Source organism: Terrapene carolina, unplaced genomic scaffold, assembly GCF_002925995.2.
Source record: "Terrapene carolina triunguis isolate 2854851 unplaced genomic scaffold, T_m_triunguis-2.0 Scaffold146, whole genome shotgun sequence".
Classification (NCBI taxonomy): Eukaryota; Metazoa; Chordata; order Testudines; family Emydidae; genus Terrapene; species Terrapene triunguis.
Genome location: NW_020664497.1, coordinates 861,773 through 880,588, shown reverse-complemented (window position 1 = coordinate 880,588; position 18,816 = coordinate 861,773). Strand labels below are relative to the sequence as shown.

General features: G+C 42.3%; 1 protein-coding gene across 1 annotated transcript in view; it reads right to left on the bottom strand.

The window, feature by feature from the left end:
* The window catches only part of OGDHL (oxoglutarate dehydrogenase like), an 88,826-nt gene that overhangs the window by 36,118 nt on the left and 33,892 nt on the right, over positions 1 to 18,816 (bottom strand). The window contains exons 6-14 of the mRNA XM_029912004.1: positions 12,411 to 12,557; positions 10,914 to 11,004; positions 10,210 to 10,389; positions 9,579 to 9,707; positions 8,686 to 8,865; positions 7,802 to 7,954; positions 6,111 to 6,213; positions 5,279 to 5,407; positions 1,348 to 1,498 (exon numbers count right to left, since the gene is read on the bottom strand). Of these exons, the coding sequence (XP_029767864.1) occupies positions 1,348 to 1,498; positions 5,279 to 5,407; positions 6,111 to 6,213; positions 7,802 to 7,954; positions 8,686 to 8,865; positions 9,579 to 9,707; positions 10,210 to 10,389; positions 10,914 to 11,004; positions 12,411 to 12,557 (1,263 nt within the window). The remainder of the gene's footprint in view (positions 1 to 1,347; positions 1,499 to 5,278; positions 5,408 to 6,110; positions 6,214 to 7,801; positions 7,955 to 8,685; positions 8,866 to 9,578; positions 9,708 to 10,209; positions 10,390 to 10,913; positions 11,005 to 12,410; positions 12,558 to 18,816) is intronic.

Genomic DNA, 18,816 nt, shown 5'->3' with positions numbered 1-18,816 from the left:
ACAGTGTTTACTCCCTGGTGGCAGCCTTGGCTGGTAGGCTAGTGACCCTCCCTCTCAACTAGGGAGGCAGCTAGTTCATGCCTCTTCACCAGTCAGATCCAAACTGAGACAGGTTCTCTCTTATTCTCTCCCCTCCAGGCCTGCCACTGGCTACAGGTATAATGGTGCAGGGCTAGCTGGGCCCAAAGGCTCTCTTTAACCCCTGCCATGCTGATGGGCAGTTTCTCCATTCCATCACAGACCCAAAGAGCTCAGAACCATCCTTGAATCTTTTGAAGGAATGGAGGACATCATCTGTTCAAATCTCAGCCTGGCTCTCCAAATTCCCACCTAGATGTCTTGTCATCAATTTAAATTCCACTCAGCCCTCTAACCCTACACCATTCAGGCTGTGTCCAAATCTTTCTTCATAACATTTCAAAGATGCATCCTATTCTTTCTAACCAGATTCACAAAACGCAAACCCTCCTTACTTCTCATCTTAATTACTGAAACCAGTCTCCCTAGCTGCCCTTTCCAATCCATTCAAAATTTAGCTGATAAAAATCACTTTCCTCACCCACTGCTCTAACTATGCCATGCTCAAGTTACTTGTCCTCAAGCAAAAAGCTATTTGTAACTCTGCCCCTCCCTGCTTTTCCATTTGTTTCTTATTGCACAGCCTCCTCTGTCAGTTTTCCCCATAATTATCAATGCCTTATTCCACAATGTCCTAAATGCACAGACACCCTCCACCACCACAGCCACCACCTTCTCCACAGTCAAACCCCACTTTACTACTTACCTCTGCTGTAACAGCTATAAGAAATTAGCCGGTTACTGATGGTTAATTTGGGGGTGGGGGCATGTGAGGATAGCTGACATACCTTTAGTTAGAAAAAATACAAATGTATATAAAAGTTGTATACACTGGGTTGTACCCATTCCCCTCCCCTCGGTATGTAACTCATCTTTGATTTAAGCTTTTCAGGGAAAGGACTGTCCCCTCATACAAGTTTAACCGCACCTAGCACAACGTAGCCCCAGATCTAAACAAGTCCTCTGGGCACTACTGCAATATTAATGTTAAACAATAATTACTATTATTAAATATTAATAAAAACAAGAATTCATTTGCTGCTAATTTTATATCCTTCCATCCTATGGAAGTTATCTTTAAGTATATAAATAAAAAACATACAGACACCTGATTGATTGATACACACAGCATACAAAACATATAGGTAATCATTTACTGTAAGCCTATAATTCCTTCCAGAGTATCATAATCCATAGGAGAACCCCAAATTGTATTTCCATGCAGTTTTTCATCCACTGGTATTTGGCAGCAGCCAACTTGGTACTCACCTAAAAGTGCCCCTTTCAACATCCTGCCCACTCAGTCGGACATGGATCCCTTCTTTCAGCAAAGATCCAAAAGCCATGTATTCTCCCAAGGCCCAGTCAACCACTCTGTTCTTGGTCATTTCCAATCGGCCTTTCAAGATCCGAGAAAGCCCTATATGGGGGTAACAGTTGGGAATTAATGAGGCTAGGTCACAAATGTTCCACATGCATATTATATCCACATCTCTCAGAATGCAGAGGCTGAGCCAGGGAAACGTGTCAAGTTTGAATGGTTACTCCCAGCTAGATGCTGACCCACTGTACTTGGCAAATCAAAACCAGCAGCAGCACAAGTTAAAAAAAAAAAACACACACACACAGATCCTAGTATATCCATGAACACACAACCATGCTTAAAATACAGATCAAGAAGAGGGGGCTAGAAATAGCTAGCTTCCTAGACAATATCTGACAGAACCAACACTTGATAATATTAAACTACACAGTTATTTATCCCATGGTTTAGTGAGATGGAAATAAGGTGAGTTTGCCAGGAAGATTATTGTGCAGCAATACAAAAGGAATTTTTAAAATAGATTTGGTTCTATTTTGTAGAAGATTGAAATTAGGAGACTGGGGTTGGTTCGGTTTTTGTATTTTACACTACTAGACTTGTCTCAATATGGACTTTTGTTTAATTTGAAATGGATATGGATTTTCAGTTAGCATATGGCTTATGCACCAGCTGTTTTCCACAGGAAAGATCTTGTAATTTCTTCATTCTTTACAATTGCACGGAAATTTTACATAAAAAAAAGCACAAGGTGCACCCTCACTGACTTTCACAGAGAACTAAACTGAAAACTCCTTATGTCAGTGTAAATCAAATTGTGAGAATACAAGCCTCGCAAACTAGGTGTCATATTTTACTCTGTTCTCTATTTCTGCCTCCATATTGATACTGTTACTAAATCCTGCCATTTGCTCCCTTTGCAACACCTCCAAAATCCTTCTCTCTGCTTCTTCCCTTTCCTAGCACAAAACCCCTTGCTCTTGATACATCTCATTTCAATCACCACAACCTTCTGAACTCCAGCCCCTTGATTCTTTCCTCTTTAGCCTGCTTTGAATCTGTCCAAAACATTCATCTATACTTTCCATTTACCCAACCTTTTCCAGCTCCACTTCACATTCCTTCACTAGATTCCCAACACTCATCCTCATCTTTTAAGTTCTGTACATTTAGCTTCTGATTCCACTTCCACTCTACTCTAGTCTCTCTTCATCTGACCCGTGTCCCTGCCCAGGTTACCTAACTAACTACTTCCTTCACCTTTCCAACCCATGTCTCTAATTAGTACACTGACTGGTTTTTTATACGGTCATCTCTTTGCAGAGGATTCTTGTCTTCAGACCTCTCTGTAAAGCACAATATTGATGCTGTACAAATAAACAAAAGATGTCTCTCACCAAGTGACCCAAATTGTACTGATATGGATTTTACAAGAAATCTGTATGTTAAACATAGCAAAGGATTGTAGCAAATGTATTTGAGGACTGACTGCTACACTGTGTACAATTGGAATCTCCCTCCTGATTGGTAATCGTAGTTAGACTTAGACAAATTATTTATGCTAATTAAATGCCATTTGAACACAAAAACACTGAAGATGTTTAATTGAAAGTATTGCCATAACGCCGTCTTAGGAATTTTAATCACATAAAACACTCCCAACCAATAAACTCAAGATTCAGTCACCAAAAATTACTTCAAAATTTTAAACAGCTCATCCGGTGGTTTACGATTAATGCACTATAATGGGGCACTTGGGGAGGTTCATTCCTCAACCTGGATCCCCAGTCAGAGATTTGCACAGTAAAGTTCTATCAATCTGTGCAAGGCAGAACCACAGACTGGCCACTTACTACAGCTACAGCTACTGCCAGGCAATCTGAGCAGTGGCTTTTGCTCTGGACAAAAAGCACCCAGACATCTTCATGGAGCACCTCTCATTCCATCTCCCCAAACCCTTTCCTTCTCCATCTATTCTGTTGGCCTTTTGAAGCACCTGAAAGAGTTCTGTGGACCACAGTTTGAGCACTACTGCCTAAGGCTACATCCAGACTAAAAGCTGTGGGTATCTGAGCAGGGGAATCACACCCATAGTATACAGATAGTCTTAGAGGAATGCCACTCCACAGAGAAATAGAAAGCTATGTTTAATTAGAAGGTGTAAAATCCACACCTAAAATTATTCTTCCAGTAATATTAATTTAAAACTAATCAAAGTGTCACAGCAATCCAGTGCCTCTTGCACAAATGCACACCAGATTTTTAAAGTTAATACAGTAATTGCTTCAATAAACATGCTAATATAATTAGGGATCCCCTTACCACTGCTTGTTACATTTAATATTCCTGAAGGAAAACGTACACAGAGAAGGTCCTGCTGACATTGAGAGATTTCCAGATGTATATTGACATTTCATTTTTTTGAAGAGTGGTTATAGAGGGGAATGAGATTCTCTAGAGAGGATCCTATGCTGAAGAATAGCCCTCAAACCCAAGTGAACTTCCTTCACCTGATATGGACAAGGTGAGTGGGGGTTACTGTGTCAGGTGGTTCCATTCTTCCCCACAGGCTGAGCATACTACCTCTCTAGTGCCTACAGATTCCACCAGCCCAGGGAGAAAGAAATTATGCTCAGACCGTGGTATGCTAGTGCAGACCACTACCCATTGAGCTAGACATATGTTTAACTTTTAATCATTAGAGTTACTAGTTCAGAATTAAGCCCCTTGATGCTAAGGGTTAAGATTTTTTTTTTTTCAGAAAGCACTGGACTCTCAGTAGCAGGACTTAATGTAGTCACTGGACTACATGTGTCATGTCTGCCCACAAGCTGAAAGAAAGTTTGACCAACCTTCCTCACACTAAGCACAGTACAATGATATGCCATGTGGTTGTACTAGAAAATGATTCCTTGAAACAAGCAGTATTGTCTGACTGGACGAAGCTGCATCCTTGTAGGAAGAGGAAATTATTTACCTACAAGGAAAGCATCATAAGGAGTGGTCTCCACAATCATAACTGTGCCTTTAGTATTTTAAAAACATGCTCAGATTTAAAATTTCCATTTCAGGAAGCAAGTTAGATTTGTACTTGTAGTACAGACATCTTTTCATACTATGCATTAAAGAATACAAGCACATGTCCATCTGCACAAGTGAAGACATACATGCATTGCACATTCGGAAAAGAACAGATGCCTTGATTAGTCTGGGAAGTTACAGTCTTACCCTCTTCGCTAAGAAAGATTTAGCCAGCTGCATGTTATAAAGAGGTTTTCACTTCCCTCCACATTGTAAGACCACAGAGAAAAGGAATTTACTTTAAATGAGGTTAGGAAAGAGGTGCTATGATAACAAAGGAATATTAAATTCTTGATGGAGAATAGTTTGGTAGGATGTTCACTGCCACCTTCCCACCTGTCAGTAAGGGTATGTCTACACTTACTTCCTGGTTCGGCGGCAGGCAATCGATCTTCTGGGATCGATTTATCGCGTCTTGTCTAGACGCGATAAATCGATCCCGGATGTGCTCGCCGTCGACGCCGGTACTCCAGCTCGGCGAGAGGAGTACGCGGCATCGACGGGAGAGCCTGCCTGCCGCGTCTGGACCCGCGGTAAGTTCGGACTAAGGTACTTCGAATTCAGCTACGTTATTAACGTAGCTGAATTTGCGTACCTTAGTCCGAAGTGGGGGGTTAGTGTGGACCAGGCCTAAGGTGGCATATGTGAATTGTGAAGGCAGGTCACCAGCTCCTTCCTCCCCTTTACCAATGTACCTCAGAAGAGCGACTACCCTGTGTCTGATGTGCAGAAACAAATAAAGCAAGGACAAAGAAAGCAATGTCTGACATTTCAGAAATAGCAGAGAATCCAGCTGACCTCCATGTATTTTGAAACCCTCGAGGGGCACAGAGCTAGCTCCATTGCCAATGTGGTTCAGCATGTCTTCTGGGATGCCTGTTGGAGGACAAGTCATGCTCTTTGGTTCTCCATTCAAATTAAAGAACCCTGGAAGGAGAAATGTTATAAGGCATTCTGGATGAATAGAGGCTTCTAATTATTAAGAGAACCACTACACTATCTGTAATAAAAATAAAAACATAAGAATTTTACTGTTAAAAGGAACACTCTTAAAATATCTTAATGTTTTCAACAGCCATTTCCACACCTTTTAAATTAGGGAACGGATTATTTCCAGGCCCCTATACAGAACAATTATTGATCTCACACACACACACACAATATGGCTCTTTCGTTTGCTGTTTTACTTTAACTCATTGAGAGTGAAATTCAACCATGTGCAGAGAGCTAGCCAGCACAAAGCACATGCATCATTTCAGACCTGCTAAAGGCCTGAAAATAGAGGTCCACAGAGGTGGATTTTCCCTCTGAAGGAATAAAGGCAGGTAACATTACAGATAAATCACTTCTCTGTTAATAGTAGACTGAAAAAAGCTCTTTTCCAAGTGATAAAGTGTTGCTTTTGCCACATCCATTTCTAAAGATGTACTGACAACTGCACCTCTGCCAAACTGTTTTGGCATCCTTTCATTCCGCTAGCATATGCAAACCAAGAACCAAATCCTTCACTTCAAAAGGATTTGGTGCCTGACGAAGGGCTCAATAAAGGTGGCAGGACTTTGGTTCAAAAGGAAAGCATAAATGGCACCAACCAGTCTCACTGGCATTAGGGTATTTGAAGAACACTTACCAGGCCAAGGTGAATCAAGCCAGTGTTTAATGTGTAGAATTTTCTTATCCTTAGACCTAGTATAAGCTTCTTCACAGATTTTATCATACTTTGCAATTTCTTCCTATAGAACGAGTTTCCATATAAAAAGAGTTAGAGATTAAAAAAAATAAAAAAAAAATGACACACTGCTTATAGAAAGTGCATACCATTCCAAAGTGATGAAACATCCACATTACAGCACACAAAATTCCAGTTTTTTATCTCAGTTACGCCAGTGTAAACCCAGAGTAACTCCACTGATTTCAGTAGAGTTACGGGAGTTTCACTCAGCTCAAAAACTCTTAAAACATATTTGTCCATTTCTTAAAACAAAACCACCCTGCTATTTGGTTCTTTGGGCAGATTCTGCTGATGAAAGATCCAACACTAGAAGACCAGGTGGTATTCCAGGTCAGCATCAGAACAGCACACGTAATTTGTCATATGTATGAAGATTAAGGTTATCCAACTGGCTTCTAGCGTCACTACAGGGATCAGGAAGGAATTCCCCATGCACCTATGTAGCTTAGCTGTATAACTGTCTAGGTGCATTATTTGGGTACTGTGGGCAGACTGGCTCAGAGCCACAAAGGTATTTAGGCTCCTAACCTCCATTAATTTCAGTGAAAGTTAAGAGCCTACACACCTTTGTGGATCTGGGCCATCTCATTAACTATTAGGCACAGTTTTTGCCTAAGGCAGGATACCAGACTCAGTGATCTTTGGTTCAATCTAGAATCCTATGTTCCTAAAAAGTTGGAACACAGTCTCCCCATGCAATGCCTTGCTTTACAGTGCTACTACTACTACGTCCACTTCCACAAGCATAAAAGTACAATATAAAGAGTTAGCCAGTTTAATAGGAATAACTATATAATAAAAAATACAGATTTAATTTTTATATGGTAGTTCAGACTTATCTCTTTGAACTCTGAGTGCAACAGATTCAATACAATTGAGGCACAAAACTAATGAGTTTTTATCCTATTCTAAGTAAACATCAGCATATTGCCTACAATTGCCAATTACATAAGATGCTCCAACAAGAAGCTCCCATGATTAGAGATGCTGTCGATATAATCACGAATATTCAGACACCTCTGAATTGGTGTTCCCACAGATCCAAGGCAGGGAGGTGAATTCTGATTCCCTGTATCTCCCCTCCACTTAAGCTCTTTAAATCATACTAATCTGCAATTTTCAAAGGCTGCTGAAGCACTGACACAGCTAATATTAAACAGTCTTAACAGCCCTACCTTATCACTGTATCAGTCTAAGAATTGAGGAGAACCTGTTTTTTCTGGGTACCATGTATTATTTTAATTACTACACAGCATTTCCAGTCCTCCTAGGTTGACAGTAGCTATGTACATAGCAGATCAACACAAGTGTCTCAGCTTCATCAGTTAGAGACAATAATCAATTTTTCTCCATCTTTAAGCCTTATGTCAGGTAAGCAATGAAAATTAAGCTCATCTCCTGCCACACATTTCTCCAGTAGTACTATTTTCTATTTAAAGTAAAACAAAACAAGACAGACAGTCAGAAAAAGGCATAGAATGAAGGCAACAAAGTAGTGAAGCAAAAAGTAGTTAAGGAAACAGCATGCAGTCACTTCCTTCTGCAAACAGCATCACAAACGGCCTTCTAGTTCTGCTGACATACTGTACCTCAAACTCCTGTAGTGTTACAGTCCCATCTGCAATCAGTTTGTCAGCATACTTCTTCAGCACTGGCACCTGCTTGTGAATCTGCTTGTACATCAGGGGCTGGGTGAACATGGGTTCATCCATTTCATTGTGGCCTCTCCTTCGGTAACAAACCTACACAGGGAAGATTCATATCTGTCAATAATGAGAGACATGAAACTAATCCCTTAACATTTCCTGCTTTCTAGAGATTTATAGGCTTAAGGCATTAAAGTTGTTGCTCAAAGAGACATTAAAATCAACATAAGTCTCTTTGGGGTAAGGGCTCCCTCTTTTTTTGGGTACAGCATCTAGCACAACAGGGCTTTGGTTCTGGTTGGGTCCTCTAGGCCAGCGGTTCTCAACTGAGGGTCCACAGACCCTGGGGAACCGCAAACAGGTTTCAGGCGGTCCACCAAGCAGGATGAAGCCACGGAGCCTCACCGCCTGAAGCCCTGAGCTGCGCTGCCTGGGACTGAAGCCTGAGCAACTAAGCTTCGCGGGGGCCCCTGTGGCATGGGACCCCAGGCAATTGCCCTGCTAGCTATCCCCTAATGTTGGGCCTGGCTTTTATATGAAGAAAAACAGTTGTTGTGGCACATGTAGGCCATGGAGTTTTTATAGCATGTTGTGGGGGGTGGGGTTCAGAAAGAAAAAGGCTGAGAACCCCTGCTCTAGGCAGTACTATAATACAAGTAGTAATGTAAGGTAGGGAAAACTGCTTAAGTGTCGCATTCAAGCCAATAAATGCAATGAGCGCAGCAATGTTTATAAATACTTAGTAACATATTTGACATTACTGACTTATTTTAAAAGACTAGCATAAAATATGCAAAGTGAAGAGTTAAGATTAACCCAGTACTTACTAAATCTACAACCACATCTTTATTGAATGTGTTTCTCCATTCTACAGCTACATTGCACACATACATCACTGCTTCAGGGTCATCAGCATTCACATGGAATATGGGTGCGTTGACCACACGGGCAACATCTGTAGGGTATGGAGATGAGCGGGCCATTCGGGGATCTGTGGTGAAACCAATCTAAGAAAAAACAAGCTTCTGTTAATATGTGGGAGAAAGGGTTTTTTTTTGCTTTTGTTTTGAATGCTTGAAGTCTTAGTTTAATACATAGTTATTTACATGACAGTAATTATAGGCTTTTCACTTTGGAAGGTAATTTCTTCTTTAATTCATCTAACACAGGGGTCGGCAACGTTCGGCACGCGGCTCGCCAGGGTAAGCACCCCGGCGGACCGGGCCAGTTTTATTTACCTGCTGACGCGGCAGGTTCGGCCGATCGCGGCCCCCACTGGCCGCGGTTCGCTGTCCCAGGCCAATGGGGGTGGCGAGAAGCGGCGCGGGCAAGCGATGTGCTGGCCACGGCTTCCCGCCACCCCCATTGGCCCGGGATGGCGAACTGCGGCCAATGGGGGCCGCGATCGGCCGAACCTGCTGCGTCAGCAGGTAAATAAAACTGGCCCGGCCCACCGGGGTGCTTACCCTGGCGAGCCGCGTGCCGAACGTTGCTGACCCCTGATCTAACACAATGCATCATTTTTACATGCTCATTTGGGTTCCACAAAATCCGTGTCTCCTACGCTGAGCACAGCCAGATGTGCTGACCATTTTCAGGCTATAATCATTCTAGTCAATGAAAGAGGGCTGGTATATATAATCTATCATGACAAGAATAAAACAAAGGAATATATGGGAAATCATTAGACCCAAATAGCTTAAGAAATTCTGTTTTTCACCTGGTTATTGACCACAACATGAATAGTGCCATTTGTGGTGTATGATGGGAGGTCACTGAGATGAAAGGTTTCATAAACCACTCCCTGTCCAGCAAAGGCAGCATCTCCATGTAGTAGTATGGACATGACCTAAGATAAGGGAGGAATGAAAAAAAAGCATTAGGTAACAAAAAGTGTAATTGTCAGTTCCTCAGGGCATGAACTTTTTGTTATGTATTATTACAATGCCCAGCACCATAAGCCCTGGTCTATGACTGGGTTTCCTAGGAAGGACCACAATTCAAATTAAAAAAAAATGTAAGAAATCATAACACGCATGCTTGTCTGCATTCAGACTGCTTTGTTTGATTCCCAACTGAGTGACAGTTACAACCTATCTGAGGTTTCCAAGTTCAGGAACTAAGTTAATCAACCTGGTAATCAGTCAGAGAATTAGGAAGTTTTTACCCTGTGCTAATTTAAAATTATTAGTTTAGCTCAAAGGCCAACATATCCAATTACACAAAGAAAAGTTTCAGTGTCTTGAAGTACCTCCCACTTCTGCAGCTCAAAACTTTTGTAAATTGGCTATTAGAAAAACATACACATACACACACCAGCAAAAGTTATCCTAGCATGCTTGTAATTTTACCTTTTTCCCCTCTGTATCCCCTCTGTAAAACTGCTCAGCTTTGGTCTTCCCCTGAACAACAGGGTTTACTGCTTCCAAATGAGATGGGTTAGCCACAAGCGACAGAGTGATGTTCTTATTTGTTGCTCGGTTGATCCTCTCATGGTACATTCCCAAATGATATTTTACATCCCCAGACCCCTAACATACAGAGACAGTCAAGGTTCATGTACACCAGCCATACAAACTACTTCCAATTCAACATTTAAAATCTCCACTTCATACTGAAAAATGAATCTGGCTAGCTGTTATGTGTCACGCTGCATGTTATTTTTATTGAAAATAATTTCAAATTTTAAACACTTGTTTCTGTTTTAATACCTCAGGGTCAGAACACAACACTTATTATTAACTAAGCACTGACAACATGCTTGTCTCTGCAAAATAGAGGAAGATGGTTGGAGCTAAAACAAACTATGTTAGAGAGATACCCTGTGACTCGAATTCACTGTTTAGAGTTAATGACTAGGAATCTTTCTGCATTTGAAAGATGTGCTATAGTGTTTTGTAAAGAATAAAGTTACCAATGAACCCCATTGATTCTGATCACTTTACAAAACAAAATTATGCACTTTAATAGTTCCTAGTACTGTGTATTTACATGGACAAGAACATCCAGAACAATTCAGTACTTATTCTCTATCAGTAATAAAGTTGCATGTTACCTCATCAGCTGCTTCAAGTTTTGGATCAAACTGACAGAAGATCTGCTCCAACTCTTTTCGGATGACATTGGCCAGTACATTCAACCTACCTCTAAACAACAATAGAAGGTTCTTTGATGAAATCTTACCATACAATTTTGGAAATTTAAAAAAAAAGTATTTTAAACATCTAAAATACTGTCCCTTAATCCTCCAACCACTCCCCACCCCTCCCACACACCAGTGTGTCCCTACTGCATCTCCATTGGCACTCCATAGTGCCTAGGTATTTAATTGCAAGCTAGAGATTTTTCTTTTGTGGGTTTCTATCACAACCCTAACATGCCATCAGTAGAGTGCTATTATCTAGACCAGTTACTTGACAATTATCACAGATGAGAGACTGGGGGAGTTTTACTTGTTTTGGCTGTTTGGGGGGAGGGAGGCACCATATTTTGCCTTCAGATACACATGCAGAGCTACTCTCACGCACACCCAAGTGCAGGCAGGATATGACCCTTTGAAAATATATTTTAATTAATGGTTATAGCAATAAGCTACAGTGGGCTGTGTATTAATTGGCTATTGTTGCTTGCTTCAGTCATGTTGCAAGGCAGAAGGCCAAAAAAAGCACCAGTAGCCAACTAACGCCCCCTGGAGTGGCTTATTGCTACCACAGTATAGCTCCTTCATTTTACATTTCTTGATGCTTAGCTAAAAAATCCCCACAGTTTTGTGAAATTAATATAACATTCTGTGAGTATGAAAAGTAGCTCCTAGTACAAGGTTATGAGAAAATAGCATGGAATAGTTATGAACCCTTTCTCCTACTATGATAAATATAATATATTGTTTGCTGATTTTTCCTACCCCTTCTTTTAAGGTTCCCTGAATTATAAGGACCCTTTCTCCCACCTGAGAAAACTGACGACCCTTTCAACAAGAATCAGTGGCTCAGCATCTATGTTTCAAATACTAAAGTGTTTTCAAAGTTGATTCTATTGCCACCGGTAGCAGATTGAAACCTGGGAACCAAAGAAATCCCAGAAGCAAATGTGCATCTCACTTTTTAAATAAAAGGATGTTTATTTCCCCTTTTTAAATGACTCTGCCCCTGCCTGTTTAAGATCTTATTCGTCAATAGTGTCCCCATTCCTGGCACTGCCTTCCAGAGTATAGATAGAATGTACCAATTTCCCACATCTCAATTCCAAGCTCTCCACAGTGGGGAATGAAGTATAATGCCTGCCAGACTCACTTCCTATTTCAAAGCAGATACTTGACTAGTCTCCCATGATGAAAGCTTTAGCCCCTCACTGAGAGATAGCTCCCTTAGGATTCTGTGATATTGATACTCAATATATCTTTTAGCTGGGATAACTAACCTGTTTTACCAACCTCCCTAATAACATCACATTCCCAGTCTCTAAAAGGGGCCAGAAACCTAAAGCAGCGTATACCACACAGTGCAAATGAGTCCATTATTATTTGCCTTTTTTATTTTAAATGAACAGTTACCTGTGAGGCATCCCCATTATTACATATTCAGCCCCCATTTCGCTGGATTTGTCAATGATGGTTTTAAGAGCAGGAATCATTACTTCACACCCTTCTAAACCAAAGCGCTTCTCTGAGGACCACTTGCGGGCAAGGAAGTCTTCAAATCTTGCCAAAATAGGGAGAGAAAAGCAATAAGAAGTTAAGGAAATGCATCAGATGGTGATTTTTTTTTTTTTTTTTTTACAATCAACTGAAGGGCATTTGGAGAAGTAACATAAGATGCCCACTGTAATTTTAGAGGAGACTTCTCAATACATACTCATATTTCTCAGAGCACTAATTTTATTGGGGGAAAATAAGTCTATAAAAGAGGAAGGATCTCTCTCTCTCTCTCTCGCCCACCTTTAAAAGTTCTCACCAGCACTTTGTGAATTGATCCTGACACTTGGAAAATATTATGATGAACAAAATCAAACCATAGAAATTACGGCAAAAATCTCAGGTCAGATTCTGACTTTTCTAGTCTGCTCTCCCTACATGCATGAAGTTCCCACTGACTACAATGGGGAAAGCCTCACAAGCAGGCAGAACGTCAGAAGGGTAAACCACCCTGCAGATCCAAGAGGAGACAAAAGAGAGTCCCATATCTTCTGGAAGTAACAATGAGTGAGCAGTTAAGGGAAATGGCAGCATAAAAAATTGCAGCAGAAAACATGTAATTCCAAAGGAAATCTTGGAAACCCTATTCAGTGGCACAGCTCCTGAGACTAAGTGATGTAACAGCTGGTAATTTGCCAGGAGCTGCTACACTGGAATCTATGCCTCAGGAATCAGTAACTACAGACATAAAAATCTGTCCTTTACTGACAGTTCTATGTTGTTCCATCTTTTAATGGGTTAGGGCCAGAGGCACTGCACACAGTTAAAGTGGCTTTTAACAAACGCTGAAAGGATCATTTATAAAACCTAAAGATATTGAACTCAAAGAAAAATAAATCTCCATGAAATAACATTAGTGGTTACATCATCAGTGTAATGCAAGGCCTAATAATGTCACAATGTCCATTAATACTCAGCGCCAAGTATAATGCTGAAGATTACCTCCCTTCTGATCTAAAACTTAAAAGCCATAACAGCAGTGAAATGGAATGTTGCCAGAAAACTCTCCTAAGCTCACCCAACAGTTTAGATCTAAGACAGTGTAGAACCTTAAGAGCAATGGACAGATCCTGAACTGATGTTAATTTGATAGCACCATTGAAATCAATGGAACCACATTGATTTACAAAAAGTAGAGGGTCTGGCTCCTTGAGCATAAGCCCTCTAGACCAGGGGTAGGCAACCTTTCAGAAGTGGTGTGCCAAGTTCACTGTAATTTAAGGTTTCGCGTGCTGGTAATACATTTTAACGTTTTTAGAAGGTCTCTTTCACTTTTAGGTTCCGACTGCTGGCGCCTTGCCAGCCGGGGTCCCAGCGGCCAGGACCCCGACTGGCAAGGGGCTGGCAGCCGGAACCCCAAAGCAGCAGCGGGCTGAGCGGGGCCGGCGGCCAGGACCCCAGAGCGGCAGTGGGCTGAGCGGCTCAGCCCACTGCCGGTCTGGAGTTCCGTCCGCCAGCTCCTGACAGCCGGGGTTCCAGCCGCTGGCCCCGCTCAGCCTGCTGCCGGTCCGGGGTTCCGTCCATCCAGGCCAGCTGCAGGCTGAGCGGGACTGGCGGCCAGGACCTTGGCGTGCCATTAAAAATCGGCTCGCGTGCCATAGGTTGCCGACCCCTGCTCTAGACAATGGGGTGAATTAAAATGGCAGCTGTATCTGCGATTTTCCATCCTTTTGGGGCTTGATGTTAACCCAATAGTGCACAGGGTAACTTCCCCCTTCCCTTCCAGTTAGCAAGTGTATTTACCAGAGCACATTGCCACTGACTTTGGAAGCATTTTCAACATTTCAAAATGACACTTTGCATTTCGGACATCTTGCGTCAGGGTCAGGGGGATTCTGGTTATATATGTTTAGAAATAGCTGAGTATCCTAGTTTCCTTACCAAACATAAGTTGGAAATGTTCACGAGCATGCAGGCAATAGGTGGACAAGGCTGATAAGTTGTGTTCACCATGTATTAAAGCCTTGCATGTGATAGAACAGTCACAAATTGATAACATTAAAAGGGTCTCCTCACAACCTCCTATCCTTCCTGTCTCCCTTCATCCACACATGGGAATATGGAAAAAAAAGGTTACGAACCTTTCCGTAACTGTTGTTCTTCGAGATGTGTTGCTCATGTCCATTCCATGTTAGGTGTGCGCGTGCTGCGTGCACTGTCACCAGAAATTTCCCTCAGTGGTATCTGTTGGGCTGGCTTTAGCATCCTCTGGTGCCACATGCTTATGTGCAGGTATAAGGGGCACTGCTGGCCCTTCACTCTCTCGGTTCCTTCTCAGACAGAGAGGCAGGAGGTGGGTTGTGGAATGGATATGAACAATAAATCTTGAAGAACAACAGTTACGGAAAGGTTAGTAACCGTTTTTTTCTTCTTCGAGTGATTGCTCATTTCCATTCCACATTAAGTGACTCACAAGTGGTACCCAAGGAGGGGGGCTTGCAGTTCATGGACATGAGAATTGCAATACTGCTCTCCCAGGTGTCATCTTGAGCCTTTTGGGTGATGGCATAGTGGGAGAAGAAGGAATGCACTGACAACCAGATTGCTGCTCTGCAGATGTCTTGGATCGGGACCTGTGCCAGAAACTCTGATGAGGCCTGAGTTCTCGTTGAGTAGGCAGTCAAGATGGCAGGAGGTGGGACGCCTGCCTGCTTGTAGCATGCACGAATACAGGAGGTTATCCAGGATGAGATTGTCTGGGCTGAAACTGGTAGGCCTTTCATCCTATCTGCTATTACCATGAAGAGCTGAGTGGATTTACGGAACAGCTTGGTCATCTCAGTGTAGAAGGCTAGGGCATGTCTAACATCCAACGAGTGGAGATGCTGCTCCTCTGAATTCCTGCATGGTTTTGGGAAGAAAACTGGCAGGAAAATAGCCTGGTTACTATGGAACCACGAGACTACCTTTGAAAGAAATACCAAGTGAGAGCACTGTTGAACCATGTCCTTGAAGAATACCGTGTACGGTAGTTCTAACGTAATGGCCCTGATTTCCGAGACCCTTCTGGCTGAGGTAACGCCACCAGGAAAGCAACCTTCCAGGAGAGATACAGCAGTGAGCACAATGCTAGCAGTTCAAAGGGAGGGCCCATGAGGGGGACTAGATTTAGGTCCCATGGCAGAATTGGTTCGTGAATTTGAGGGTAAAGTCTTCCTAATCCTTTAAGGAAGAAAATGGACATCTCATGTGAGATGACTAATTAACTATGCTAAAGAGAAACCACTGAATAATGTCTTGCCAAAGCACAAGGAGTTGTTCCAGCAATTGTCATGGCCGGTGTGGGGGAAAAATTTGCTAGGGCCTGAACTTTGGTTCAGACCTGAACATTAGTTAAGTTTATTGGAGAAGAGGGGTTCTTAGAGGCAGGATGAAGGAAAAGTACAAAAGCAGAACTATCTATAATCACAAGGCCTATGATTCATAATGGCTTATTAACAGTTTTGGGGGAAGCTTGGGAACCGCAAAGGGGCAGACTGTGAAAAACAGGAAAGCTTGCTAAGCTATATTCCCTTTTTTGGGGAATGTATTCCAAATATGGCAATAATGTTGATAAGAAAGTATGCATTACTTAATTGTGGTTTTATGCTATATAAGCTATTTGAAAATCTGTAGTCGGGGGGATTGCCAGTTCACTGGTACCCCCCGTGCATGCATGAAAATAAAGAGGCCTCAGGCAATTCTGATCCAAACACAACACGTGGTCGTTTTTCCACAACACCGGTAAGAAGGAACTGAGAGGGTGCAGGGCCGACAGTGCCCCTTATACTGGTGCATAAGCATGCAGCACCAGAAGGAGCTAGAGACAGCCCAACGGATACCACTGAGGGAAAATTTCCGACCACAGTACACACAGTGTGCGCACATCTAACGTGGAATGGACATGAGCAATCACTAAAATAAGAACAAAAGCTTTCTCTTCCCCTTCCCCTGGTAACATCTGGGTTCTAAAATAGCATTTGGAAAACCAAATCCTTTGTGGCAGTTCAAGAGGGCAGTATGCTCGTATGTGGATAGTAAGGAGGTATCAGTGCACCTCACCTGAAGGACTGCCTGTAACATCTAAAGAAACATATGACTTGGTTACTGCCACTAGAAGGGTGTTCTATGGCTTTATTAGTATTTTGATCAGATTCTGACCAGTCTATATTCTGAAGAAGAGAAAAGGACATGTTGCCTAGGGTCTGACATCTTAGATGTAACGTCCAGGTCCACAGGATATTTGAACCAGCCAGTCAGAAACTTCCCAAACAATCAATTTGGTAGTCTCATCACACCCTTCAAGGGACAATGGCAGTTAATTCAGGCCAAGGTTGTTAAAGTTGAAGTTTCACCAAAGAAAAAAAAATATCTATCTATCTATCTATATATATATATAAAATCTATGCAAAACAAACTTTAATAACCTAAAATTTTCCCTGAATTAGCTAAAATTCAGGTTGAACTTTCACAAAAAATGTATTTTACACACACACACACACACACACACACACACACACACAGAGTGATTTGTTGCATTTTTTTTAAAGTAGCAGTTTTCATTAGATTTACACATCCTCCCTGCCAGACTGTGAAACTAAACACCAAGGGAACTTGTACATGAGAAGCAGGGAGGGAGAGAGACAGACATGCCTAGAAAGTCCTTGATCCCGCCAGCTTGTGTGCAGCCATTAGAGTCTGGACACATGAATCAGACTGGAGAATCAGGGCCTAACATTGCCTGTGTTTATCATTTGTGTGAGTCTCCAGAGATATACAATGGACATATTTTCTAAAATAAAAAATTGAGTTAGGTGCCATTTCTACATCTATCAGTAAACAAATGAGAAGACGTTAGATTATTAAAACTGAATTCTAAAATCTAAGGTGATATTAGCAACACGTGAAGGAATAAACATTTAAAAAAATATATGATTCTTAGCATGATAATGCCCCCTGAGCTACAGGACTGCAAACTCAGAGTATGAAGCAGATTTTGTACAGCAATAGATATAGCACTTTCAACCTTTTTCAGTAGGAATTGTGTCCACAGCTGGCTGGGACAGTAATTCATCTAAATACTTCTCTCTGTATTTTCCATAGACAAAACAAATTTGGTAAAGTGTTTGGCTCCTTCCTGTTGGCCAAAATCAGGTCCCTCCACAGCTTACACAGGCAGAAGTAATGCAAATTTCTGCATCAGGAAGATAAATGAGGAAACATCACACAGACAAGTTGTTTAACAACCTGTCACTCAAATGCCATGTTCACCTGACTATTAAGTGTCTGACTAAAATTCCTTTCTGTTTCATTAACATTTAAAATTGGACAAGAATGATGCACTGCTGTCTCCCCAACTGAAAATATTGCCAAACACCACAGACAGTGACAAAAACTTCAGTACCTTCTGTTGAAACTTCATTTGTAATAGCTTTCTACTGCCTCTCCCTCTTTTATTTTGGGGGGGGGGAACAATCTAGTAAAGAAACATATTCCCATTAATCACTCTCTAAATCAGTGTCACTATCTTGTGCTGACTGCAGTGTTTGTCAAAGTCGCCAGATGGCCAGCACTGAGAAATGAAGTCCTGTCCTGTGGATAACCATGTACAGAATGGGCAGCAAGCCTCGCTCCTCATGCAAGAAGGTAGGGTGGCCTTCAGACTCTATGACCTTGCCACAGAGACAGTCAACATGGGTGCCAATGGGGGGAGTGATTGTTGAGATGTGGATTTCAGTGTACTGGGAACTAGACACCTCCTTCAACTTGCTTAAAATTCAGGTCACTAAACAGACAGGAGATGAAAAAAGTCTGTGGATTCAGACAGAGTGCCATGGTAGAGCTGAATTTGGCATAGCTCAGAAGAGGAGAAACAGACATGCCTTTAAGTTACCTTTATGCTTCCAAATCCTGTTCTCTCCTGGTACAGCTTTCTGAAGCCCGGGAAGTGCGCTAAGTTAGTGGTTTTCAAACTTTTTTTCTGGGGACCCAGTTGCAGAAAATTGTAGATGCCCACGACCCAGTGGAGCTGAGGATGAGGGGTTTGGGATATGGGATGGGCTCAAGGCTGGGGCAAAGAGTTGGGTTGCAGGAGGGGGTCAGGGATCTGGGCTGGGGGTGGGGATGAGGGGTTCAGGGTGTGGGAGGGGGCTCTGGTCTGGGACAGGGGGTTGGGGTGCAGGAGGGGGTCAGGGCTCTGGGTGCAGGCTCTGAGTTGGGTCCAGGGATGAGGGTTTGGGGTGCAGGATGAGGTCAAGGCTCTGGTCTGGGGGTGCAGGCTCTGGTG